At 53.7% G+C, this 27,304-nt stretch overlaps 1 protein-coding gene across 14 annotated transcripts; it reads right to left on the bottom strand.

Annotated features, from left to right (window-relative positions):
* Positions 1-26,213, bottom strand: PAX6 (paired box 6). Of its 14 annotated transcripts, none has more exons than XM_074586220.1 (14): positions 26,082-26,213; positions 21,905-22,021; positions 19,201-19,343; positions 15,588-15,664; positions 15,179-15,233; positions 12,285-12,415; positions 11,030-11,245; positions 10,304-10,469; positions 5,618-5,776; positions 4,696-4,778; positions 4,276-4,426; positions 4,038-4,153; positions 1,854-2,004; positions 1-991 (listed from the first exon to the last, which is right to left on the bottom strand). In XM_074586220.1, exons 5-14 carry the CDS (start codon positions 15,186-15,188, stop codon positions 906-908), a joined length of 1,269 nt encoding a protein of 422 aa, XP_074442321.1. In that variant the 5' UTR covers positions 15,189-15,233; positions 15,588-15,664; positions 19,201-19,343; positions 21,905-22,021; positions 26,082-26,213; the 3' UTR covers positions 1-905. The 14 variants fall into 14 exon arrangements, with proteins under 14 accessions (XP_074442321.1, XP_074442317.1, XP_074442322.1 ...); XM_074586216.1 differs by lacking the exon at positions 26,082-26,213 and adding an exon at positions 11,339-11,380; XM_074586221.1 differs by lacking the exon at positions 26,082-26,213 and having other exon boundaries at positions 21,905-22,456.
* Positions 26,214-27,304: the final 1,091 nt, after the last annotated feature.

The following is a 27,304-nucleotide window of genomic DNA, read 5'->3' as shown; positions in this document are numbered from 1 at the left end:
AAAACTCTTGCAAGCACTTTTAATTGATTAGGAATGAATTCTAGATGCACAAAAATGATTGGACTGTGAACAGTAGTACAACTATATCTAAGAACAATTAACTCTTGCCGACCAAAAAGAAACGTATGATGCATGAAAATGTGTATAAAACATCTATAGAATATTCTTGTCAAATATAAATGAAATTAACTTTATTATAGAAATCATTCTGGGAGATTTCTAGGGAAGACAAATACTTACATTTCGACATAAAACAAATTGGATTATATCGAAGACACAATCTACCTTTTATCTATCAAACTCTTTTCTTCAGCGAAGTTCTCTCTTAACCCCTGTTTGCACATAGCTTCAGCCGTTAACAACCTTTGGAAATACCAACAGATATTTTTCTTACATAAATCTAGTGCGTATTGTTCCAGGTTTAATTATATGCAATGGAATGATACAAACTTGGAACATCAATCCATAATCTATGAACAGATTGGTAGAAGTATTCGATATATCTTGATAAAACTCTTAAATTCGTGGCAAAGCTTGTTGATCATGGCTTCTTTTTTTTTTTTTCCTTTTCTTTTTTTTTTTTTAAAACAACTTCATGACCAACACAGATCAAACATCCATCCAGTCTACATTGTTCTTTTTTTTTTTTTTCATTATAACATACAAATGCCCATTTACAAATAATACACCAAAATGAATAAAAGTTTGGATACCAAAATGAAGATTTGTTCCAACTGATATAATGCCTTCAGTGTACAAAGGTCCATGTGAAAGTCTTTTCCATGTGTTACAGCATAGGGCACAGTTGCAGTACAGAAGTACTCTGAGAGCCATTCTTCCTTTATAAAATACTGCTGAACATCCAACTGTTGTCCATATAGTCATTTACGGAATTAACACATGTTTTACTGTAATCTTGGCCAGTATTGAGACATATCAGGTTCACTGCCAGGGACTTGAACTGGAACTGACACTCCAGGGGAAATGAGACCTGAAAATTGAGGGGGAAAATGGATATTTTAGTTTTTCTATACATAGCACAATTTTTGCTTTACCATTTCAGAGATTTGTGCTTGTATTGTAGTATTAAATCTCGAAATCTATAAGCCTGTAGAATCGGTTGGGGGGGGTGGGATATTTTAAAAACCTGCACACATCTCACTGATTTGTTGTTATAAATAAACTGTCATGCTTTCAGATAAATGCCAGAGCCTCGGCTCACTTGTATCAGCTGGGAATTCAGCCCAAAATACACTGAACATTTCTATTCTTTTAAAATGCACCTGGCTTGCTCCCGCTTATGCTGACACTTAGCCTTTTGTACCCTGTTTTGCCTTCTTATGCAAAGGTTAATATTTCTGCAGGTTCCCTGCCTTTTCGATAACTTCAAATCTTTAGCAAAAAATGGCCTCTGACACAGACACGGTAAAAACACGCCCAGGTCTCTAACACTTTCACGTACGCTTAACTTTACGGGTGTGAGTATCTCTGCTGAAATTTAACGGCGAAATAAAATGCTGCTTTGGAATTTAATTATACAGGGAAGATTTTGCGGGATGGGGGCCAGACTGAAGGGTTTTCCACTGCACCGCTCTTCAAACGCCATCTCTGTCCATCAGCCGCCTTTCATCTACCCCTCCAGCGGCAGCTTAAAAAAATCAGAGTTTCTGCTCTAGCCTGCAAGGTTATACATTTTCATCTTCTGCCTGGTTCAGCAGCTACTCAAACCCAACAGAGAGACCTCACCCAGCCATGGGGAGAGGCTTCTCCCAGCGAATACACGTGAAAAGCCGGATGGCCGGAGCAAGGAAGCGGCGCTGGCGGAAGGGCGGAGGGAACGCGAGGCCACTCACCTGTGGAAGTGGTGCCAGAGGTGCCCATCGGCTGGCTGTTCATGTGTGTCTGCATGTGAGGAGGGGTGTAGGTATCATAGCTCCGTCCATTCACCGATGGACTGGTGGGCAGCATGCAAGAGTAGGAAGAGGTCTGGCTGGGTACCGGGGGCTAGGGAAGCAAAGGACAAAACAGCATTAGGTATCGGCCGAGGTAAACGCGGCGTTACGCTCCTCTGGATGGATGTGCCAGCCCTCAGGAGCAGCACACACAAGCGAAAAATGAGCTTCGGTTTCAAATTCAGGGACCTAGATGTAAAGCCCTCTTTAGGAGGTCAACCAAGCAGCCTCTTCCCAAGGGTTTTTGGTCTACAGAAACAAGGTGGATGGTCACCAGCGCCTTTTCAAGCTGCAGTTGACGGGCAGATCCCTACATCTAGATGCTAACGAAGGTGTTACATACCTAAACCGAGGAAACAAAGCCCTTCTCTTGCGCTTACGTAGGAGAAAGATGCCTCCTGCCATTTGCAGCCACAGAGAGACGGAGCAGGGCTGGCGTCTTATCTCGCATCTGGTGGCGTAACTAAAAGCTATTAGTGGTGTAACTAAAAATTACTCCACTGACGCACACGGGCTGGTCCTGCATCTGCCCGTATGCGCAGACAACGTGTGGGTTTGGGGTGACCGAGGCTCTGAAGGGGGATCAACGCACACGTTGTGTGCGTTGATCCCCCTTCAGAGCCTCGGTCACCCCAAACCCATGCCAGCAGCATCCCAGGAGACCAGACATCTCCATCTACCTAAACACCAACCCCTAAAACCCCATCTGCCAGGGGGGAGAGCAGCTGGGGGCAGGAGGTGAGGGTTGGCACAGGATGCCCCAAGTAGGGCCATCTCCCACTCCGAGGTACTGGGGGAGCGGGAACCGGTGCAGCCCCGGCACGGGGAGGCAGTGGGAAAGCAGGATGAGTAATTCCCGCTCCGAGCACACGAGACTTGACATGTCTGCACATATTTCCTCCGCCTCCACGTCCCCTGACACACGCCGCCTCCGAAAATACCGACAGCCTCGCACACACATGCCGTGGCTCTGGGAGAGAACCAGCAAGGCGCCCCGCATCCGCAGGGAGATGCCGATGGTTATTGGCTGCCAAATCTCCCGCTCCACACATCGCGTGGCCATCACGCCGTCGTTGGCCACATCGGCAGGACTTCCCGGAGTGGCTCACACATTCCAGGTCCCTGCCCAGGTGCCCGTCAGTGAACCGGGAGCCTCCTGTTTTTCCCAAGGATTCCCTCCCATACCAGCTCTTTGATCTTTTGTCGCCTGCTCTCGCTGCCGGGAACGGCGCCGCCGGCCTCCAACGTCACGAAATAGCGACCCAGCCAATGTCATTTCTTTCCGCGGACTTGGGAGACTCTAACTTTATTTGGTTAATTTTGGTTCAGCAATTAGTAACATAGTAATTGCCGCAGCGAAGGAGTCAGGCTCTCTAATCTGCTCGCCTGTCTCCAGCAGTGGTCAATGCTGTGTGCCTCAGACAAAGCTGTAAAACTCCCGTAATTGGCCAGCACCTTCCTAGGCCAACCCCACCATTAAAAAAGGAGGAATTTTGCATCTGAAAGGTCTATAGAAACAGACCCCAAAGGAATAGATTTCTTCCTAACCCAGCTGGTGATCAGCTAATGCTTTCAGGCATGAGGATTGACAGCTCTTGCAATTCTGGCTTAGCTGGCATAACCACTGATGCTAATCACATCCTTCCCTCTCTCAGGTGTTCCTAATGCGCCGCCGCCACGTTACCTACGCCAAGAAGGTCGGATCCCTCCAGCAGCTTATTCAGGCAGCAATTGCCACAATACTGCACCAGTGAGTTCCATAGGTTAACCGCGGGGGTTCCAAAAACGGCTTTTTCATCACAGATTTGTTGCCTTGTAATTTTGAGGACCTTTCTCTTTTAAAATTCGTGGAAAAGGGTTTGGTTGAGCACCAGGACTTACAGTGCCCTCACCCTTGTGATTCTCCCAAAGGGGGCATCTTTTCAGATGCCAGGGAAGCCTTTGGTGCCGGTTTCCCTGCAGCGGGATTTGGGACCATAACCCCCCCATCCTGTGGAGGAAGGTCCCCCATCCGCGCTCCCGCACACCCCAGGGGCCGCCGAGTCCCGAGGGAGCGCGGTGCCACAGCAGCGACACCGGACTTACTTGCATAGGCAGGTTGTTGGCCATGGTGAAGCTAGGCATGGGCGGCAGCGCGCTGTACGTGTTTGTGAGCGCCGTGTCTGTTCTGCCCAACATGGAACCTGATGTGAAAGAGGAAACTATAATAGAATAGACAGATAGACGAACACATTAGTTTAACCGCAGTTACAATTGGCGATGCACTCTCAGAGTCTTATTTTCCCCAGAGGGTGGAGGAAGGTGAGGGGGTTGGTGGCATTACCGGGGGTGGTTGGTTGCGGGATCGGCTGGTAAACGCTTGTGCTGAAACTACTACTGATGGGAATGTGGCTGGGAGTGTTGCTGGCTTGTCTTCGCTGGTTCCTCAGCTTCTCTTCCCTTCTCCACTTGGCCCTTCTGTTAGAAAACCACACCTGAAAATACAGCGTTTGAGAGACATGAGTGAGTTTACGAGGACCTCCCTGACATAACTCAAGGCCATGCTGATAGAAAGTTGGCTTGCAGTACAGCAAAGCAGCATCCGAAAGCAAACCCCAGCTGCTGCTGTTTTCCTGAAGGAGGAGATGGACAAATATCTCATCACAAGTAGGGGCTGCCCTGTGCTTCGAGAAGCCAGGAATAACAAAATTCGCATAGTAATAGTAAAAATAATAATAGTCATAATTGCACAGCATCTCAGTACCTGTATCCTTGCTTCAGGCAGGTCTATTTTAGCAGCTAGTCTCTCTCTTGCAAACACATCGGGATAGTGGGTCCTCTCAAATTCTGCAGAAGGAAATATTTTTGAGTTAGTTGCAAAAGAGTTAATGTGGCCGACTGTAAAATCAGAGTCCTTCCTGCGTTGCCTATGCTCTAACTGCTCTTAAGAAACATGGCTGTAAAGGCAACGCTGAGCTTTCTGTGTGTGTGTGTGTGTTAGGAAGGAGGATGCTTTGCCTGCTGGGGAACATTGCTCAGGGGGCAGGCAGGCTTGGGTGCAATGCCGCATCTTTCAAGCGGCAGTGAGGGCTTCTGCCACTGCTGAGAGGGTCCCCAAGGCAGCTCTGACCCTGTCACCGAGAAGCGAAATGGCACATCGCTAAATAACAGCGGAAAATAAGAACAAAGATGCGCAGCGGGTCAGAGGCGAGGTGTACCCAGGCCGGTCAGGGAAAAGGGCACCTGCTCCCAGCCCCGGGCAGCGGCAGCGCTGGGGACGGGCAGCAAGCGTGGGGGCAGGCGCGGGGGGCTGCTGCCACCCCCAGCTGCCTGCCCTCGCCTTCCCAGCGTACGGCAAGGCGGCCCGGCCGGGAGTACGGCACACTCGGCGGGAGGAGATTTATCCCCTGGGAGAGGAGCCCGGGATGTAACACCGGTGTTTCTGTATGGTCCGTGCCCCGAGTACGTCCCCTTTGAAAACCTTTCAACAGCTTTTCGGGGCATATCGCAGCCAGCGGTGAATATTTGGAGCTCAATGAATAAAAGAGCGTGGAGGGAGCCACAGACTTAAAATACATACATATATATAAGGCACGTGAACGCCATGCTTCCTTTCAGCTCTTAATATAGCCAGGGCACATTTTTGCTTTCTCTCCTGCTTCAGACAGTAGGAAAATGTCACTCACCTTTCTCAAGGGCTTCGATTTGCTCTTGGGTAAAGGATGTCCTATTTCTCTGCAGCTTTCTTTTCAGCTGGAGTCTCATTTGGGCCTCGTCTGAATCTTCTCCGTTAGAGCTGATGGAGTTAGTGTTTTCCCCTCCTCCCTCCTGTTGCGGACAGCCATCTGTGGAACCAAGAGTCAGAAAGTGAAACGCGGGTACGCGTGTTTTAAGCTCCCTATCAGAGAAATAACGCGATTGGAAACAAGTTCGGCCATGTTTGCTGACACCCTCCCTTAAAAACGTCTCAGGTATCAAAGCAACATTGTGCTGATGACACGGGTAACATGGAAACGTTTCAGTTTCCAGCGTTATCGCAAACATCGGAGATAAGGAATTACGATCGCCTGGTCTTAATTTCATTTTGTTTTTCCTCTGGAATAAAACCCTCATAAAAATACTTTCCCCTGAAAGTGATTCTTTGCATGAATCGCTGCTGAAGTGCCATGGCAGTTTCCTCTGTCTGCTGCATTTATTTACCTATTGCTATATTTAAAATAGTGATGTTCAGTATTTCAGATTATCTATAATCAGTAATTCCTATCTAATCAATTAGATGTTGATAGGTTTGCAGAAAATGCTATTAAGAAACCAAACCAAGCTTGTAATCTTTTTTAAAAAATATTTATCCAGTTTTTATTTGAATTCTGCACAGTCAATTTCATTTTAAAGGTTGTGAATTTAGAAGTGCCTGCATTGTTCTGCAGTTTTATTCAACTATTGTATGAGTGTGCATTGCCTTGACACCTATTACTGAGCACAGCTGTAATTATATCATCACCAAGAACAGGCTATAATTGCTGAAAATGGAATTTTATATTTAGATAAAAGGACTGTCCATTCTTTGTAATGTGTTGCACCAGAGAAAAGTAAGATTTCTTTTAAAATTTTAACATGTAATTTTAAAAGAAATAGTAGCGAGTTCACTAACTAGCTAAATACGCTATTCTGCAGCTGAACGTTTGGCATATCATTTAAGCGGTACATTTTTAATTAGGGCATTTCCACCACTTTTAATGTAATTTCTGTCATGGAACAGGGGGGAAAGTTGCATTGTGCTCTCCTTTTGGGTGGTGGCGGGGATGCGTCCCGGGGCCAGCCGGTTTTGCGGGGCGCTGGGGACACCCCAGGCTGCCGTGGGCCAAAGAGACGGAGGTTTCTGGCGAGGCAGAGAAGTCGTTGTCCCTAAATTAGCTCTCCCTCTCCTTTCAAAGCATATTTTTTCGAGGCGTTTTGATGTGGCATAAAGGGGGAGACGGGATGAGGGACGCATGGGCTACTTATGCTAATTCCCTTGAAAAGTTACGCCAAAAATAAATAGCGACACTCCCGCTACATCCTTTAAATATTGTGGGAAATCAACTTTAAAGTAATATCATTTATAATCGGCGAACAATGGCCCCGGCCTTCAAAGCTCGGGGGGAATTGTGACAGGATCTGGTGGGACCCTTTCAACCACTTTGAAATGTTTTAAAACCCGAACTTTCTCCCCCATTTAAACACAGGGATTCAGCGGCCGTGGTCACCATATGGGCGGCCGCAGCCCCATTGAGGCGGCCGGCGGCGGGTGAATAGCCGGGGGGGCGGGGGGGGGGGGAGGTATAGGGGGAGAAGGGAAGGGGGGGGTTGCTGCCTTTCAGGGGCACACAAAGCCGCCGAGCCCGGGGAGCTCCGCCGCGGCGGGGCAGCCGCCCTGCCCAGCGCCGGTGGCAGCGCCGGGGGCCGCGCCCGCCCGCTGCGGGGGCCGCCGCTTAACCTCCGCCACCGCTCTCATCCATCACTGTCCGCACCGAGCGGACCGGCGCGGATCGCGGGGGGGGCAAGGGGAGAGGGGAGAGGGTCGGGGTTGGGGGGGGCGGGGGGATGGAGCCGCCCAAAGCCGGCCGCCCCCCGCGCCGTCGGGGCCGGGCAGAGCGCACCGCCCGCTCGGGGCAGCGGAGCGCACCCGCGGAGCCGCACCGCCCGCGCTTCCCAGGGCCAAGCCCGAATCGAGCCCCGGCTCTTTCCACCTCCGTCTCAATTATTTTTAAACTTTTGCAGCCGCTTTTTTTTTTTTTTTTTTTTTTGCAACCTCCTCTCCCTGCGCTCCCCATCTCCCTCCGACCCTTTGAGACAACTAAAAGTTTCACCGAGAGTTTAACACCCTTATGATTATTTAAAACCCCCGTGCCTGACAACTAAGATATCTTCTTTTTAGAAGCCCCCCCGCTTTTTTTTTTTTTTTTAAAAAAAAAAACCTAAAAGGAACGATCTCAATAGGGCTGTTCCACCTTCCAGACCTAATCCGTAAGAAAGCGAGTGAATGTCCGTCCCTATTATCCTATAGCCAGACCATCTGACGCTGGGCATAGGATTTGTTTCCTGGAAAAAAAAAAAAAAAAAAAAAAAAAGAGAGAGAGAGAGAAAAAAAAAGAAAAAAAAAGACGCTGGGAAATAAAATCATTCCTTGGTTTCTTAGTGTCTTAATCAGTGAGGCGGAAAACAAGCAAAAAAAGATAGCAAACCAATTGCGGCACCTCTCAGCTATAGAGCTGGGATCAAAACATTGTAGCATCTGTTGAAAGAGAAAGTGTCTAAATCCTATAGAAGGCTTTAGTCTTATAAGAGAGGGAGGGGAAAAAAAAAGATAAGAAACAGTGTCTCGGTGATCCCTAAAACCACTAAATCACTGGAGAATTTCTCCCGGATAGAGATGTCTCTTTTTGTTCTGTCAGCCCTCATGTATCCATTATTTTATTCACTGCTGCATGGCGTTTATCAGATTGAGACCATATTTGTACCCCTCTGAGACCTAACCTCGCCTTATGCTTTTTGAGTAATGGACTCTTAAAATCCAGTAACATACCCCTGCAAGGGAAAAACATTAGAGGGAGCATGAATATTCCAGAGGAAATCCATTTTATTAATTTTAATTTTGCGATGCGGATGCTTTAAGTGCCTGCCTGCCTCCCCCTCTCCTCTCCTGCCCACGCACACACGCACCCCCGGCCCGAGCAAGCCCTGCCCCGACCCGCACCGCCTTATTTCGGCTGCAATTTGGGAGAGGGCTCCAGGATTCCTGACGCCGCGGGGCCCGCGCTCCCCCGCGGAAACTGCGCTCATCCCCACGCCACTGGGGGGGGGTCACCACAAGCCTCCAGCAGCTCCACCGACACGCACACACACGCACCCAGACACAGGCGCCTCCACCGCAGTGGCCAAGGGCTGCCTGGCCCCAGGTGTGCCCCCACCGCGCCGCACCACACCCGCGCACACCGCGCGGAGCCGGGCCCGGAGACACCGCGCTGTGGCAGAGAGGGCAGGCAAGGGGGCACCCTGAATTTCTCCATCTAACGCTTTTTCTAAAAAAAAAATAAACAAAAAAAAAAACCAAAACAAAAACCGGACGGGAGCGGAGGGCATCTGTTGGAGCCGCACGGGCGGAAAGTGCGCTCCCCTCCGCCGTTTGGCTCTCGGGTGCGGGCAGAGGAGGAAGGACGGGGAGCCCCGACGGCGGCGGGGATGCCGGCAGCGGGACAGGGGCAGCCCCCGCCTGGCCCCGGGCGCCGCAGGTAGGGGCGAGCCGGCGGGCGGCTGTCGGTAGGGTCCGTCCCGGCTCCGGGGAGGGGGGACATCGGGCAAAACAAAATTTAAAAAACTAAAAAAATAAAAAATACCAAAGTGGGGGTGGGGGGAAGCGAGGGCTCCGCTCTATCTTTCTAGTGTCCTTCATAGATTGTTTTCTTCTCTTAAAACTGACATGTCTAATTGGCAAGCGGTGCCATATCGTGTCCAGAGGTCTCCTGTGGAACATTTCTACAGCTGTCTCCTTCAACTAGACGCTTATTCATGTCGCCTTAATGAGAAACAAAACGATCTCTAATGAGCAATTACATAGCGACAGAATTGTTCCCATAACAAATTCTTGCGTGTGACAGAAACATCCTTTGTACCAGATATTCCGCACACTGTTACCGATTTTTTTTTCCTTGCGGGGTGAAAACAAAAAGCAGGTTGTTGTATATAGACACCTCTTCTAAAGGAATGACCACAGCCAGGGAGAGAGCCGAGCCTCAACAGAGCCCGTATTCAAAAAGAGCCATTAACCATCTTAAGTATGTAACGTAACATCCCATTATCCTTCATATTATCCCCTTGTCATTCCTACAACAAATACCTATTAATCTTCAGGATAAACAGTTTCCTATATTTACAAAGTTGTTTCGGGTCCATTGAGGAGGAACTATAATCAGCCCTACGGAGATAGTGACCCATCCTCCCGGCTTTGGAGACCCCGGCGCGGGAAGGCGGCCCGGGCGGCGAGCAGGAGCCCTAATTATCGGGCTGATGGGCGAGGTTAGGGACCAGCCCCGGAACCCGCCCGGCTGTCGGCACCGCACCTCGGCGGCCGCGGCGGTCGCTCCCGGGCTGCCCTGCCCGCCTCCGGGCCGGGGCTGAGGCTGGAATCCCTCCCGCTCGCCGGTCCCCGCCACCCACCTGCCCGGGGAGGCGGTGGGAGGGACGCCCTGGGCCACCGTCCCGAGAAAACTGCACGGCGGCGGCGGTCGGGGAGGGGGATAGAGGGGACCCGCGTCGGGGCCACCTCCGCCGGGCGAGGCCGAGCCGAGCCGGGTCGCCCCGGGCCGGGGAGCGGCGGCCGGGCTGTCCCTTACCTTGGGCGGGCTGCCCGGGTACCGAGGTGCCGGGGTACCAGCCGGGCCGGGTGCCCCAGGTCCCCGTCTGCCCGTTCAGCATCCTTAGCTTGTCGTACATCCCGTCGGCACCCATCTGTTGCTTTTCGCTAGCCAGGTTGCGTAGGACTCTGTTTATCGACGACACCTGGAAGGCAAAGGACAGGAAAGGCAATGGTAGTGCGGTAGCGCGCTCCTCGCCAGACAACCGCGCAACCCCCGCGCCCCTTCCGCGCCGCGGGCGGCTCGACCTGGGCGCAAGTCAGGGGGGTTCCCCGAGCGCCGGCTGCGCTGCGGCCACCCCGTACCGCCGTGTCCCAGCCGCCCCGACTCGCTTACTGCTGGTGGTGGTGCAAACAAACAAACAAACCACGGGGCGGGAGGTGGAAAAAAAGGGAGAAAAAAAAATAGAAAAAAAAAAAGCCCCAAACCCAACCCTGCAAAACCAGAGTGATGGCTTCGACTGATGCTCGCAGTCCTGAGGCGCCAGGCGCAGGGGTGACCCGCATATTTATTTATTTTTTTTTTTCCTCCCTCCTTAAAGGCATTTGTCAGATTCTGTATGAAAAAATGCGTCTGACCCTGCCACATGCAAATGATGTGAACCTGCTATCCTCTCATCTGATACCAAAACAAAGGAAGCAGAGGCTCGCTACGGCTACCCAGCATTGTACACAGCACACAGGAAGGTTTTTTCCATGAACTTACACTGGGTATATTATCGTTGGTACAGACCCCCTCTGATAGTAATCTGTCTCGAATCTCCCACGCAAAGATGGAGGGGCACTCTCGTTTATACTGCGCTATTTTGCTTACAACTTCTGGAGTCGCTACTCTCGGTTTACTACCTCCGATTGCCCTGGGTCTGATGGAGCCAGTTTCGTAATACCTGCCCAAAATTTTACTCACACATCCATTCGACACCTGGATAGGGAAGCGGACAGAAAATCACATTATTAATAATTTCAAGACAAAAATAAAATTGTTTAAGTATGCATTAAACAATGACAAGCTTACGTTTTGATTGTCCAGCACTTGGACTTTTGCATCTGCATGGGTCTATAACACAAAAATATACCTTAAATGGTATGAGAACTTACTTAGAGAGTCTTTTTTTTCTTTAAAAAAAAAAAAAATACATTCGTGGCCCTACCCTCTACCAAAGTGATACTTTAAAAACATTTGGAAGAAAAAAAAAAAATCTGGTCAAAACGTAATTCTTTTAGTATTAATGTTAAAATACGCCTTAAATGCGAACAATAGCTAAGCCAGACTAGTCTCCATCGTCCGCACTGCTCTTAGACAGAGTACTTGCGGGGGACAGGGTGAGTGAGGGGTTACCAAGACCTACATTTACAATGTACCCCTGAGCTGCGCCAGATCGCGTTAGTGTCCGTAAAGACAGATTCCGGGCTAAAACAGCGTGGCTTTGAGGGGGTTTCTTTTTTTTTTTTTTCTTTTCCTCTTTTTTTTTTTTTTTCGCTTTTTGGAAGAAAAAAAAAGGTAAAAATAAGGAGGCAGTAAGCCACGCCAAATGCATACAGATCTCACAAAATCATAAGTAAATATGGGAGGGAGAGGGGAAGGAGAGGAAACTGAAATTATGCCGAGCCGTATAATTCAGTTTATTACAGCGAACTAACTGTAACGAGAGTGCAGGTTATCACCGGGTGGAAGTAAAGGGGAACAAAAAAAAAAAAAAAGAAAATATTTTAAAAGGTATATATATATATATACACGCGTAGAAAGGTCTATTTGCAGCAACAATCAAGATAAGCAGATGGATCGTTTTATTAGGCTGGAAGGAGGGTGGTGGTGGTGGCGGTGATGGTGGGTGTGGGTGTGTGCGTGGGGGGGGGGGGGGGGTCGGCAATTAGCGCCTTGGCGGCCAGCGGTGGACAAAGCGGCTCTGGAGCGGAGCGGAGCGGAGCGGTGGGAGGACGGGGGACGCCGCCGCCTTCACCTGCAGGATCCGGGAGATGTCGCAGGGCCGGGCGCCGCTGTGAGCGAGTTCCACGATCTTCTGCCGCGTGGAGTCGGGCAGCGGCCTCCCGTTGACGAACACCCCGCCGAGCTGGTTCACGCCGCTGTGACCTGCGGGAAGCACAGCGCCCACCATAGCACCCTCCGCTCCCGCGCACACCCCGCGCAACCGACCAGCGCGCGCGCGCGCCCGCTCCTCTCCTCTCTCCTCCGCGCCCCGCCGCGCAGACACCGGCGCTCCCAGCCGGCCCCGCCGCCGTCCTCGCCCGCCTCTCCCCGGGAGCCACCGCCGCTCCGAAAGTCACCCCCGCCTGCACAACCCGCAGCAGCGGCGAACCCCCAAAACCCAGCCCGAAAGCCCAGAATATTCCAGGCTGGATCGCCATGGGTTGCTTCCTTCCTTTGCTTTTTTTTTTTTTTCCTTTCCTATTCCTCCCCACCAAAAAAAAAAAATTAAAAAAAAAAAAAAGAGGAAAACGCAACCAAAACCCAACCAAAACCCAAACCCCAGCCCCAACCGAGCCTGCCTGCATCCGCACAGCCGCAGCTCGCTTCGCCAAAAGCAAAAGCGAGAGGCTGCCTCGCCAGTGCCCAACCTGAAGCTCCAGGCTTTGGAGGAAGTCTCCCTGGAGAAGCTCTGCTCTACGCGCTCTCCGCTCTCCTCTCTTTGGAGCCTCCTGATAAATTGACTCCAAGAGCCCAGGCTTCTTAGCAATAAATAAGCTCCAAATATAGAAGAGGGGGAAAATATGATGAGCCTCTCTGACATTTGTCTTTAAAATAAAACTAGCTGCACGTCAAGTTTGAGCTTAATTTCTGGAAATAGGCGGAAGTCGCCCCGGATCATGCATGGAAGGCTAATTGAAAAGATCAGTTGGAGCACTTGTGGCAGGCGTGTCACTTTATGACAGTACTCTGCTTTTGAAAATTGCATCGTCACGACAAATAGTAGCATGATAAAACGACCCTTTCTGTCCGCATTTGGATATCACTCAGACTAGATTGAACTCTACTCGCTCTCCCTCCGAGGGAGGCTGCGGTTGGAGGTAGCCGCGGGCTCTGCGCGGACACAACCGAGGGGGCGCGCTCCCCCGCGCAATGGATTCAAAGTGACATCGGGGCTGGGGAATTTGCCGCCCCGGCCCAGCAGCGCGGCCGGCGCGGCGACCTGCGCTTCCCACCGCGGGGAGACGGAGCCCCGCGTCCCTCCCCGCCTGCGCCCCGGGGGTCGGGGCGGCGGGGGGCGGCCGGGGGGCACGGTCCCTCGGCGGCTTCCCCCCCACACACACCCCCGCACCTCCTCCAGCCCCCGTCCCCCCGCGTCAATGCGTGCGGGGAGCCCGTTTCGGGGGGGGGGGACGGGCTCGCCGACATAAAAAATGGCAGCGGGGAACGCAAAATCAAAGTTTCACTTAAAAGGTTAAGCCTTAATCATTATATAATTTCCCTGGAGAGCGGTGTAGATCTCGCCCAGTGGCAATGATTATGCGCCTTGTATTCTATTGCTAGTCATCTAATAGGAAAACATATGGTGTCAATTTGGATGCTCTGCACCATATACACCCAGGAGTTATTAACACAAAGCCTGAAGAGCCCGCCGCGACCTTTAAACAAAATAAAGGCTTCACCCGAATGATATCTTTTCTGCGTTTTGCAGTGGCGATCCCAAACGGCCGAGTGAAGGCATTTTCCCCCCATTACCATAAACCCTCGGCACGCCACGGCCAAGGGCAACCACCGCCGTCCCTGCCGGGCGCAGGTGATGCCCTTCCCCGGGCTGCCGGGGCTCGGTTTTGCTCAGGATAAAGAAAAATACATCGCACGGACGCGCAGGCGGCGGCCCCGAAAAACAAAACAAAACAAAACAAAAACCGAACACCCACCAAACAACGAAACATCACCACCAAAAATAAAAAACAAAACCAAAACCCCCAACCGAACAAACATCCCCACGCGAGGTTTTCTGAGAAACGCCCCAAACCTGTGTTTTTCCTGATGCTCCTCACACGGGAGGGGTCACAACTTATTAATCGATCTAATTTGGAGGGGAGGGGGAGGTGATAAAGGGGGTCTCTTCTCCGGCCAGGTCCCGGAGAAACACCGGGGGTGAGGGCCCGACCGTCCCACGCAAGGCCCGCGCAACTCGGCCCGCGCTTCTGCGCAAGATAAGCGCGTCCCCCGCGTGGGAGCGCCGCGGGGTTGCGCGACCTCGCAAAATCGCGACGGCCGTCGCGATTTTGCGAGGTCGCGCAACCCCGCGGCGCTTCGGCGTGGAGCCCACCCCGCGGAAGATCCACGGAGAGATGGAGCCTGTTCCAGGCTGGTTGGGACCTCACCCTCCGTCCCCCCGACCTCCGCGCAGCCCCTTCCGCCTGGGCGCAAGGAGAGGCCGCTTCTCGCCCGCCACCGCGCCCGACCGCGGGTCCGTGCGCCCCCGCGTTGTGCAGGAGCTTTCCCCTCCGAGAGGCGCGCAGGACCATCGGCGAGCTCTTAAACAACATCAGCAACAACAACAAAAGGCCCCCCAAAAATATAATTAATAATCCGCAAAACACATCGGAATCGGGAAGCAAATAAAACCAGGAGGTGGCGGGGAACTGCGCGTAGCGCAGTGGTGGCTTTTTCCTGCCCAACTCCCGCTGCGGAGCAGGTAGGGGCACACGCCAGGGCCTGGGCCACTAACCGGGCAAGCCCCGGTGGCCCCGGAGCCGTGACAGCGCTCCCGGCCCCTTCCACGCCGCCACCCGCGCCCCGACGGGGCGGGCTGCGCACCCGGCCGCGCAGGGACCACCGCTCTTCCCTCCCCATCTCCTGCGCGCCCGCGGCCGCCCCCGCCTGCCCTCCGCGGCCGCGAAGGGGCGCGGAGTCACTTACTGTTCTGCATGTTGGGCTGATAGAGCAGTATCCCACGGGGCTCGCCTATAGCAGTCTATCAGTGATAAAATAGGCGTTAATCAGGGGAGGTAGTGCACACGGTTAAGCTGCAGAGAGGCTAATATCTCACACGCTTACTTTGTTATCCTTAGGCGTCTTCCCCCGATTACTCTAAGGATTTGGGGGCTTTAATATCCCACGGCAAAAACGTACATATTGTATCCCTAACACGCGAAAAAAAAAAAAAAAAATTTTTTTTTTTAAGAAAAGCAACCCGCCAAGTGGTTTCTCGTTTTAATTGCATGCAGGTGGCGTATTGCCTCGTCGTTAGTGCCCTTCGCTGAGGTGGTGTATTAAGTGGCGCGACAACAATCACAAAGAGAGTCCGAAGTCATGTTTTTAAACTTGCCTGAAAGCGGGGTGGACTGTCCTCTCATACAATTTAGGGACTCGCACATCTGCGTGTCACTAGTTAAAGTCTTCCCTCTAGGACAAAGCAGAAGAAGTACATTAAAAAAAGTGTGGAGCGACGCCGGGAAGGTGTGCCGGCCGGGCCGGGCCGGGGGGAGCGGAGCCGAGAGGAGCGGGGCGGGCGGCGCTGCGCGGAGGTTGCGCGGGGACTGCGCGGGCACCGGCGGCGGGGGGGTGGGGGGGGACCTCCGCCCGCTGTCCTGCCTGCTGGGAGCGGGGCTCCATTTTTACCTCCGGGTATTTCCTCGAGTTATTTACTTTATTTTTTTTCCCTCTCCTTTCCCCGCGGCACTAGCAACTTTTTCTCCCCCAAACTCCCCGTCTTGTGATTAACTTCTTTTTTGGTCTTTAGATCTTCCCCTTTTTCACTGTACTGTGACACACGCTGTCTACCTCGCCTCACTGCTTTAAAAAGTAAGAACAGGAGGGGGTGAGAACTGTTAAACAAAGCCTACAGAAAGCGAACAATGGCCTCCATTCTGCTCCTCTACCCAAACCCCGAGTGCAGAAACCCAGGCTCCTTAACCGGCCGCGCAGCTTCCCAACTCAACGGACCAACAACCCTCCAACTTACAAAGAGCAGAGAAACAAGCCCCTTCTCCCTTCATTAGTGCCTGCCTTGACCCAGCGCCTGGACAGTCCCCAGCGCCTTTTTTTCTCTCCCCCCCCCCCCCGCTCCCTCCCTCCTTCCCCTGCTCCCTCTCTCCTCCTCTCGCCACCTTCCCTCCCTCCTTCCCGCTTCCCCCCCCCCCCCCCCCCCGCTTCATCACCACCCCGGGCCACTTATTTATTTATTTATGCGTCCCCCATGTATTTATTTGAAATCGTCGCGGGTGAAAATGGAAAAGTAATTTCTCGTTATAAATATCTGGCGGTAATTGTGTTACTGGTGCGAGTTGTTAGGGGTTGTAAAAAGATACAACAGCTCAGTGGGGTGCTCAATTGGGGAGGGACAATTACAATAAAGAGCCCATTCAAGGGGGTTGCTAAAAAAAAGGAGGTAAAATAATGAAATAGTCGCAGCCTTCATTTTCTCTCCCTTTTTTTTCGCCTAAAAATACTCATTCTCTTTCTTTTGCGCCTATAATGAATATTAATTTTACTCTTCCTGCATATGATGGAGGATTCAAAGAGGCACGTTTCCCCATTCAGGACCAGCCATGGTATAATTTATTAAGTAGCTTTTAGTAATCTTAAATCCATAAAAATAAACATCAAACAAGTACTTTCTCGCAGCATGAAGACTTTAACTGGTAAATATTTACTGCTCTTTGGAGAGCTACCTGATTAGCAGCAGAGCAAGCTACACTGTACTTCAATGGAGACGTGGCGATATCTCCTTCAGCTGAACTGAACGTGAAGCCATCCCTTTAATACACCGAACACGTCTGCATAGACACACACCGAACGGGAAACCCACTTCTTCAGACACAATTTCCTCACATATTTCACGCACAACTCATAAACCTGGGGCCTACGGGGTTAAAGAAGCCAGCCAGAAAGACACCATTAAACTTCCAGCCCTCAGCTCTGCCAGCACGGACCTCAGAAATGACAATGAGTGGATTTAAAAGGGGGGAGGGGGGGGGAAGTAAAGAAAAGAAAAAGAGAGAGGGGGAAAAAAAAAAACCACGAAACAAAACAAAACCAAACCTCAAACACAGCCGAAAGCGTTTTACAATAGAGGGTGAGGGTAGCCAAGTGCTTCAGCAAGGTAAGAGGAGGTGTGGGGCAAGGGAGCTGCCGTTCTGCTCAGCAACTCTCTAACGCCTCCAGCAACCGGCCCGACATCCCCAGGCCGGGCCCGGCGGACCCGCACCCCCAAGGAAAACGCTCGCAAAATCGCTTTTTCCCTGCCGTAACCCGAATTCTCCGCTCCCCCGCGGGGAGCTGCGGAGCCGCAGCCGGGCCGGCGGGACGCGGCCAGCTCCCGAGCCAGGGAGGGAATGCAATTCGCCGTGTCCTCACAGGCCGGGCCTAATCTGCAAGTCGGTTTTTAATCTCGAAATCTTGATATAATCTGATGGCGGACAGCATTCCCCCTCCACCCCCGCTTCCCTCCCTTCTCTCCCGGTGAAACCGTAATTAGACATTAAGATGACAAAGTTTCGCGTTCCCGGGGCAAATGAGAAAAAGATAAAAACGAATCGGTTTGCGATTAGGCGCTGGTAAAGGTCAGCAGCTATAAACATTTATTGTCAAGGGCCACTTTTATTATTTTATATCCCTAAAATGGAGAAGATACAGTCACTTTTCTCTAGGACGTTGTGGTCTTTTTCCAAAACAGCCTCTGCCAGGTACATTTAATCGTTCGAGAAAGTTTGTTTTTAAACTTCTCAGAAATTATTCCTGCTCTGCGCGTCCATGTAACACCTCCGTGCAAAGCGTTACAAGGTTAAATTCAAATCCAGTTTTTTTTCCAATTGCACTTGCGAGAGGAAAAAGAATCAAGTTTATTGTTGCGCTTCCCAGGAGCAATTTTTTTTTTTTTCACGGCGAAGAGTTTGTAACTTCTTAAAGAAAAAAAAAAAAAAAAAAGCTCTGCTAATGTGGGGGATCGCAGGGCGGGGGGATCAAAGGGGTGATTACAAGGCTCTTGCAGACATAAGCGAGATTAGGTTTTTTTAAAAAAGAAAAAAAATATTTTTGAAGCATAACGATTTAAAAAGGCAGCAAAAAAAATCCCGAAACCGGGACCACGGCTCGCCCCGGTGCCGAGGAGGGTCGGGGCGGTGCGGGGCGGCCGGCGGGGCCCGCGGTGCGGACGGCTCCGCGCCCCCGGCGCTTCTCCCGCTACCGGAGCTGGGAAAGTTGCCGGCACTAGGGACAAGTTGGGAAGATCCCCGGGTGGCTGATTAAAGCTGACAGCCCTTCAGCTCCGCTCAGCTCCCCGCCTGTACCGCGCCTGGGAGCTGACTTGGCCTAGGATGTGATTTCATTTTTTTTTATTTTTTTTAAATTTTTTTTTTTCTTCCCCCACGCAACTCTCCCGTCCGCTCGCTCCCTCTTTTTGCCCACCATCACGGGTGATCCTTCCCTACTCGAGACCGCGGGAACACAAAGCTAGAGACGCGGACGGGGGCCGCCCCCGGGGGCAACGAGGCGCCGCTTCCCTCCCTCCCACGCGGCGTGGCGTGGGGCCGGAGCCCGGGTCCGGTCGGGCGACCGCCCGGGGCGGCAGGAACGGCCCCCACCGGCCCCCGGGCTCCGGCCCCGCCGCCCCTACGAGCTGGGGCTACCGGCAGCATCGGCAACACGGGCACCGGCGCTTGTGGTCTCCCTGCCCAGCAAACGCTGCGTGGGAATTAACTGCTGCTGGTGTTGGCATTGGTTTCCGAGTCAGATGCTTTAGCTTTTCCAGAGGACACGGGCTTATGTGAAAGGCAGAAAGTTTGTGAGCTCCTGGGCTGGAAAGTTCCCTGGGAAGCTCTCCGGAATGCAAATGGGAATACGAGAGAGAGAGAGAGAAAGAGAGGAGGAGAGAGCGAGAGCCCTGCATAATATTAAAATGCAAGGAGGGAGAAGTTGGGAGAAGAAATGAGCAGACTCACCTTTATGAGGCATCCTGTCTTGTTGTCAAAGCTCCTGTCAATAGTTTAAAAGCGCACTGATTTGAAATGATGGTGCTTTAAAAAGAGTTGCCAGCAAAATAGTTTTTCTCCACTGAAGCTGCTGGTTGTGTGATCTTGAATTCCTGGGAAGGAGACAGAGATTGACAATAAAATGGGCTGTCAGTGACTGGAGAGCGAGAGATAAAAGAGTGTGTGAGTGAAGTGGGGAGAGAGAGACAGAGCACACCTATGCTGATTGGTGATGGTTCAAGTGTATTAATGTATGTGTGCCTTGGTCTCTGCCTCGCCTCCACTGCTCTTCACTGGCCCATTAGCAAAGCCTGACCTCTGTCATCATCTTCCAGCAAAACACTTCCTCCCTGCGCCTTAACCAGAGCGGGAAATGCGGCGGAGCCGGGGCTGGCTTTTCAAACCCACTAATCACTCCGCAACATGCAAATGCTGCCTTCGCTCCCACACAAAATATTGCTTTATGCAAAGCAACGCCAGCGCCTCCCCGCCGCCCATTGGCCGCCCGCCGCCGGGAACGGCTCAATTGGCCCAGCCGTTTGAATATGAATGCGCTGGGCCCGGCTCCCGGTTCCCGGCTCCCCGCTCCGGCTCCGCACCCGCCGCCCGGCCCGGCCCAGGGCTCCGCCGCCGCCCGGCCCCGGGCTCCACCGCCTCCCAGCTACGGGCCTCCCCCGAGCCGGGCCCCGGGGAACCGGAGCGTTCTCAGGTCGGGTTGGGGGGGTGAGATGGGGGGGGGGGGGAGGGGGTAAGGCGGGAGGGGGGTAAAGGGGGGAGTGGGGGGGAAAAGGTCAATTTGCATTTAAACAGTTCGCTCCCGTCCGACAATGGAGATAAGGGGAAAATAACATTCAAATGGTAAAGACATAAATATTTGGGAGACAGGCGCTTTGTCAGCGGTGAATCGGCCGGAGCTCCCCGAGGCCGGCAGCTCCCCCCCCCTTCCCCGCTCCCAGCGCCGGGGAGCGGGAGGCTCTGCCCGGCCGGGAAAGAGCAGAGCAAATACACCATTTACTTTGTGTATTGAGGGCTCTTGTGAAAGGCCCTGAAGAGTCCTTTACCAAACACTCACAAACTTCTCCCACGTGCCATTTGTTGACTAAGGGCTGCCGGACTCGTTTGGGGTTTTTTTGTTTTGTTTTGTTGGTTTGGTTTTTTTTGTTTGTTTTTTTTTTTTTTTTTTTAAGAGACCGCGAATGGAAGCGCGGGGGGGGGGCGTCCCGCAGGCTGCGGCGGGGGCGGGCAGCGGCCGAGTGCTGGGCAGCGCCGCTGCTTTGTGCCCGGTCGCTGAAGGGGCTTCCCCCCCCCGCCTTTTGCAAAAGGAGCCCCTTCACCGGCTGCCAGAAACTCGAGGGGGAAAGTAAGTAAATGACTTTGCTGCTCTGACCACACACCACAAGTACATTTGTTGAATGCCGGACTATTAAGACACACCTCAGTAAACTCTAAAGCAACCCCTCAGCGCATGCATTTAAGGTTACACTGGGAGCACCAGTCCGAGCTCAGGGTGTCCCAATCGGTTATGGCGAGTGGTCCGGGGGGGGAGGGAAGGGGGGTCGGCACAGGGGGAAGAGAAAAAAAAAAAAAAGCCTTGGGGGAAAGAAAGGGAAGAAGAAGGGACAGGAAAAAGAAATTCCAAGAGCCACGGTAGAAAGTGGAGAGTATGAACGCGCAAAGCATAAAATGAAGTCGTAGCCGCATACACTTGACTTCTCTTGACATGTGAAAAGTGCTAAAAGTCAAAGCTCATCAATAAAGTATCTTGAAATTGAATAAGAGCCCTGACAACCATTGCATTCTTAAATAAAGTACAATGAGGAGACAAACGACTCTGCCAAGGAGTTTGCATGTGAGTGAAAGGGCGCCTCAATGGGAGCGGGATAATGGGCTGCCCGGCCGTCATGCACTGTCATCCCCGGTCCCGCCGAGAAGCTGCCACAGCTCCCTAATAGCACAAAATGGGCTCTTAAGAGACTGCCGCCTTCCCCTCTGCCGCTCGCTTCCCTTCCCCTTCCCCCGACGCCGGGGTGCCGCGATGGCCACCCCCGCTCCGCGCCCGCCGGGGAGGCCCGGGTAGGCAGAGGCCGAGGCGGGCAGCCTCTCCCCGGCCCTCCCTCGGAGCCGGCACCGGGACGAGCAGAGTCTGTCCCGCGGAGGCTGCGGGAAGGGAGAGCCGCCGGCCGTCCTGCCCCGGGACCCGGCCGGCCCCACCTGCAGGGGCGAGGGGCCGGGGGCCGCTCCCCCGGGCCAGTCTCAGCTCTCGCCGCCTTGTCCAGGCCTAAAACAACCTGCCGGTTTGGTGGGCTTTTTGTTGTTGCCCCCCCTCCCCCCAGTCATGCATATTTATAGAAACGGAGCCGAACATCGCGATGGACACACGGGAGTATTTGGGTGTGATGGGATCTCCCCTAAAGGTAAGGCAGGGCAGGAGCCGTGGGGCTGCGGGGGGGCTCTGACAAAATTAGGGGCTCGGGCAGGATCCCCTCCCTTCCCCCGGCAGCCGCCTGTTCCCCGCGCTCGCCTCATCTCCTCCTCCCCAAAACTTTCCAAAGTACCGGCTGCCCTTTGAGTTAACCTGCCCGCGGCCAAACACCATTTCAGGGGCGCCGAGGAGAACTTTCAGAGAGACAGAAGAGAACCGAACACAAAACAAGGGCCAAAATAAAGTACGAACCGGTGTCCCGCTTGTGTCCCCCTCCAGGGCGAGTCCCGGCGAGCCGTCCCGCGGAGCAGCCGGGCTGTGCCCTCCTAGTTGCCGGTGGCCGAGGCCGGGCGTCCCGCCGCACGCATCCTGCAGGCGAGAGAAAGAGGCTGCGGTTTGTAAACTCGCGCAAATCTCGGAGGCTCCAAAGGGATTAAAAAAGCTGGGATCTAGTCCTTTTTCTGGAGTGAAGTCAGTCGTGTCCGTGGGCTTTGCTTTGGTTTTTTTTCTTGCTTTTTTTTTGTGGTGGTGTTTTTTTCCTGTTGCACTCCCTCTCTAGAAAACGAGCGATTTTTTTTTTACTCTCATCCACGGGGCGTTAAAAGGGGGAAAAGAGAGAAACCACTTTGTCCCAAATCGCAGGCAAATATCATTTTTACAAGCTCTCAATTAGCCATCCCTTGGATTAGCACCTTCTTACGCCTCCTCGCCAGAATAAAGCAGCCGTAATCTTGTTGCTATTTTCCCCTCGGGCGCAGCGGGTTTTGTGTTCCCTCCCCCCCTAAAAAAAAACTTTTAACGCTCCCCCCAGCCGAAAAAAAAAAAAAAAAAAAAAAATTACCCGGGCAGGGAGGGGAGGGGAGGGCAGGGGTGAAGCCGGTGACGTCACGAGGGGGGGGCGCCGGTGAAGCGGGAGCCCCGAGCGAAAGTTGAGAGGAAGGAAGAGCAGCGGGGCGGGCCGCGCGCGGAGTGGGGGTGCGCGGTGCTGCGCGGGGCCGCCCGCCCCGTCGCGTCCCGCCGAGCCGGGTCTGTCCCGGCGCGGAGCCTCCGCGGGGTCCGGCCCGGCTCCGCGCCGCCATTTTACCTCCGCCCGCGGCGGCGGAGGGGCTGCGCGGGAGCGGGCCCGGCCCGACACCGCCGCCGCTCCCCCCCCCCGCCGGTTACCCCCTGCCCGCCCCCTCGGAGGAGCGGGCAGCCCGGCCCCGGCCCCCTCGCCCCCAGCCCCAGCGTTGCCCGGCGGCGGTGCCCGGCCGGGGGAGCGGGGACTTGCCGGGACTGCCGTGCCTGGACACCTCCAAAGGAAACGCTGGCTTTTCTTTCTCTTTTTTCCTCTTTTTCACCTAGCAGCTTTCCAGCCGCTGCTCGCCCTACCGAGAAGGCTGTCACCCTCCCCGCTTGATTTTCCTTTCCCTCCTATTTTTTTTTCCTCTTTTTTTTTTTTTAATTAATTTTTTTTTTAAGGAAGTGATTTTTTCGACTTTCAAAAATGCTCCGCTCGCCTTTTTTTAATGAGGCGAGAGGGAGGAGAAGCAGTGCTGTGAGGTGCTTGGCGTTACCCCTGCCCAAAAGCCCTGCCCTCCTCCAAGGGCAGACACCCCCAGACCCCCCCCTCCCACGGGTGCTGGATGCGCCGGCGACACCCGCGCCCGCCCGAGGTGCGCCGTGGGACCCTGCGGCCCCGGCCCTGGCTCTCGGCGCGGACTGAGACACCCTTTAGAAGATTTCTACTTTAAAATCCACACAGGATTATTGTAACTAACATTTTCCTGCATCTGTTTTTTCTCCCCTCCTTTTTTTTTTTTCCCCGGTAACTATTCCAAACAAAAAGAAAAAAAAAAAAAGAACATAATTTAAAAAAGGTTTTTTTAAAAAAGGTAAGTAACTATTATATACGTCAAGGCTTTTTTTTTGGTTGTTGTTTTTCCTAATTAAAATAATTTTTCACTTTTTTACATGATCTCGTGCCTGGGTTTTGATTTGTGTAAAGCAGCAGCGTTTGTTTCCCTTTCGTGTTTTGTTAGGTGTTGAAAGCAGAAAGTGCTGAGTTAGAGACTCCGGTATCGTCTCGTTGTATTAATATCTGGGCTGCAAACTACCTTTTTTAATACCCAGAAAAATGCTTAAAGTCCTCTTGTCCAGTTCGGTCTAAAACTGAAGAGATACACAAATCCTGACGTCTTAGACTACAATGCTTTTGCCTTCAGGACACTTAATGCCTATTTGTATATGTAGAGACAGTGTTTGAAACCTATAATGCACAGGACACTGAGTTAAGTGGAGCTTTTCTAGTTTATAAACAATCTGCAAAAAGTTTGGAATCGATTTAACCTCTTTTATGTTGGCCTTTTGCATAAGGCACAGCTTTGTGTGCCAGGATAAAAAAAAAAAAAAAAAAAAAAAGGTTTTCTGAACCCTGCCGTAGTCGCTCTGAAACTGGAAGACGAATATACATCTTTCTGTACACGAAAGCCTTTGATTATAGATATGTGAAAAGTGTCATACAACCGGACCCGCTCGAAAAGCCTTCAGAAAAGAAGGGGGGTGTGGAAGCTTAGCGCATCCTGACGGGCTTTTTAAATGCTATTGATTGGGACAAGCTGTTCAAAACCCCAGTAACAGTTAATCTGCCTGTTAATCAAGCCACTAAGGAGCTCAATGCGAGTTTTATTAGCAACTGGAGAACACAGGCAGCAGAAAGGATCAAAAGCCTACACCCTTGATATTTGTAAAACCAGCCTTTCCCAAAAAATATATTTTCAATTACAGAGTAATTCCGAGCTTATCAGGGCTCGCTCGCAGCCCCGCGCAGATGGATCCGCAGGCGCTGCCAATGCCACCAAACCAAGCGAACCAGCGTCGCATCGCGCTGGCCCCGCCGAGGTGCGGGCTTTAAAAATAACGCGGTTAAGGGGGAGGGGGTCCGGCTCTCGCCTCTCCCCCACCTCGGGCTCTCCTGGCCTCCCGAATTAGCAGCAAACCCTAAAATTGGCAAAGCACGAGGAAGAGGTAGAGAAACTCCCCGGCTTCACGTCAACTGTGTTATTAGGCTGAGGGGGTCGAGGGCTCTTTTTCTTTTAGTGGCGTTATTAGATTTATCGCGGCAAGTTTGCAGGGTGCGTTTCCCTCTGCCCATCCTTTTGGTGGAGCCGCTCATTTAATTCCTAAAAAAAAAAAAGTTTAAATCGCAAGATTCGTAATTTGGAGAGCCTGAAAGTTGAATTTCAATTAATTTAATGACCAGAAATATTATTATATCGGCTAAAATCAACATTTGATCTTGTCATTTTTAATGCAAACCGATTGCTTTATATGTCAGCGAGATATGCATATAAAAGACTATCTGGTCAGAGGTAATTATGTCACAGCTTTTTCTCGGCATGACAGCTGGATAAACACCATCTCCAATAAACATCTCTAATTAGGGAGGAGGATCTGAGATAGATGGTGTTTGATTTATTACTGAAGGAGAATGTCCATTTACCGGTATATTATACTGAAGCATCACTGAGAGCGTTCCCGCTAACGAACCGTAAGGAATATTTGGAGATGCTCGAGGACAGGTAAGCGGTGTCTTAGGTTTTACGCTGTTATTTTGTTTCGTGTTATTTCGGAGGAAGAGCGACCTTTCTAGGGTATTTCTCCCTTTCCCACTGACGCCCTGATTTAGCAGATGCACCCAGGGCTGGGAAGGCAAGCCTGAGTTTGTGGGGTGAGAGGTGGTCGCCTCTCGGCTACCGGACCTTCCCCAGCCCGAGCAGGGCGACCGAGCCTCCGCGGCGACCGGCGAGCATTCGGCGTTACCCAGGGAAGAGCGGCCGGGACGCGGCCCCCGACGGCAGCTCGCCTCCCCTCCCCGCAGCCCTCCCGCCTTTCCGCGCCCCTCCGCGAGGGCGTGCGGGCCTGCCGCGCCGGACCCTCCGTGACCCGCTCCCCATCCCCGTCCAGCCGCCCCTGGGGGCTGGGGTCCGAGCCGGCAGCCGGCTGCGCCAGGGCCCGGGGGGGAGCGGAGCGGGGCCTCCCGACGGGCGCGGTAACCTGCAGCTGCCCCCGCCACCTGAGAGGGGTAACGGCGAGGGCCCGGGTCACGGGGCGGGGGGACGGGAAGGGAAGGGGGGGCTGCAGGGAACGGAGCGGGGGGAAGCTTAGGAAGCGGCTCGCATCACCGGCCGCCCCCTCCACCCCGGGGCACCCCCTCCGACGGGCGGGCAGCGTCCGGAGCCGCTCCCTCCCACCCCCACCTGTTGTGCAGGGCTCCAGTCCGCTCCCCTCGCCTTCCTCCCGCGGCGTGGGGGTGCCCGGGGTCGGGGTGCCTGTCCCCCCGCCCCCCCCCCCCCCTCCCCCGCGTCGCGTCGGCGGCAGGGATCGGCCCCGCGTCGGGGCGAGCGGCCGGGGGTGAGGAGAGGGGTGGGGGGGCGTGCGGGGACGTTACCTGTCAGCGGGCGCGGAGGGCCCGAGCGCGGCGGTCCTGCGGCCGGGAGGAGGTACCTGGCGGCTCCGGTCGCCAATTTCCACGCAAGAACCTGCCACACAGTTTAAATGTCAATGACAGCAAAAGAGGGGTGCTGCCTTTGCACTAACTTTCCCTTAATATCCACGCCAGCGCCTCCCCCATTGGCTGGGCCGCCCCGGTGACGTCACGGCGGACAGTAGTTAGCTAATGAGACATTTTCGGCGACACGAGCGCGGACGGCGCGGGCACGGACACCGCCCGCCCCGACGGCGGGCACGGCACGGCCCCGCCCGGGGATGGGCCGAGGGTCGGGGCTCCCCCGCGGGTCGGGGCTCCCCCCGGGCAGCGGCGGGGGCTGCGGCCTCCTCCCGCTGCCTGCCGGCTAAGGGGGGCTGCGGTCCGACGGTTCGCCCCAGCCCCAGCGCTGCCCGCAGCCGGGCCCGTCCCCGGCCAAGGTTTAGGCTGAAGGTTTCCCCTGTGAAAAGCCCTCCGAGAAGCGGGGACACACTCGTGCGTGGGTAAAAAGAACCACCCCCCCAACCCCGGCCCAGCCCCGCGGCACCTCGCAAACGCCGCGGCCGCCCCATCCCACCCTCAGGTCTCCGAGGGGAGCGGGATGCTGACCCCTGCGAGACGGGACGGGACGGGACGGGACAGGCCGCGGAGGGTCTGGGACACGCGTGGGCCACCCCGGCAGCCTGCCCGCCCTGAGACAGCCCCCGCGGCTCACCCGGGCCCGGTGGGTCCCGCCCGCGCTCTCCGCTCTCCCCACCCGCACCCTCTCCCATTAGAGAGGGAGGGAGAGAGGCCGTTATTTGCACACACTTGTCAGGGTAAATAATTTATCAGCAAAGAGCACACACCCCCCCCGCCCTCCCCCCAGCCGATAGTTTTATTGAACCGCACTTAAATGTTTCATGAACCTGGGATGAGGCGGGGGCTGCCAGATAAAATTATAAGGCGGCTTTGACGGAGGTTGGAAGGAGAGGGTTTTGGGGGTTACGGGGGTGCTCTCCCGGCTCCGGTTCTGCCGTCCGGGGTCCGGTGGCCGCTGCCGGGGCGGGGGTCCCGGCTCGGACCCCGGGTGACCCCCTTCTCCTTATGCGGCCGGGCCGCGTAAGTCCCGCGCGTTGGCAGGTAGCGACGGCCCCGGGGGGGGCGGCCCCGGCGGCGCTGCCAGGAAGGGGTTTCGCGGCGCGTTT

This window comes from Larus michahellis, chromosome 4 (genome assembly GCF_964199755.1).
Source record: "Larus michahellis chromosome 4, bLarMic1.1, whole genome shotgun sequence".
In the NCBI taxonomy this organism is placed as follows: domain Eukaryota; kingdom Metazoa; phylum Chordata; class Aves; order Charadriiformes; family Laridae; genus Larus; species Larus michahellis.
The sequence above is the reverse complement of the archived record's forward strand: the minus strand, read 5'-3'. Positions and strand labels throughout refer to the sequence as shown.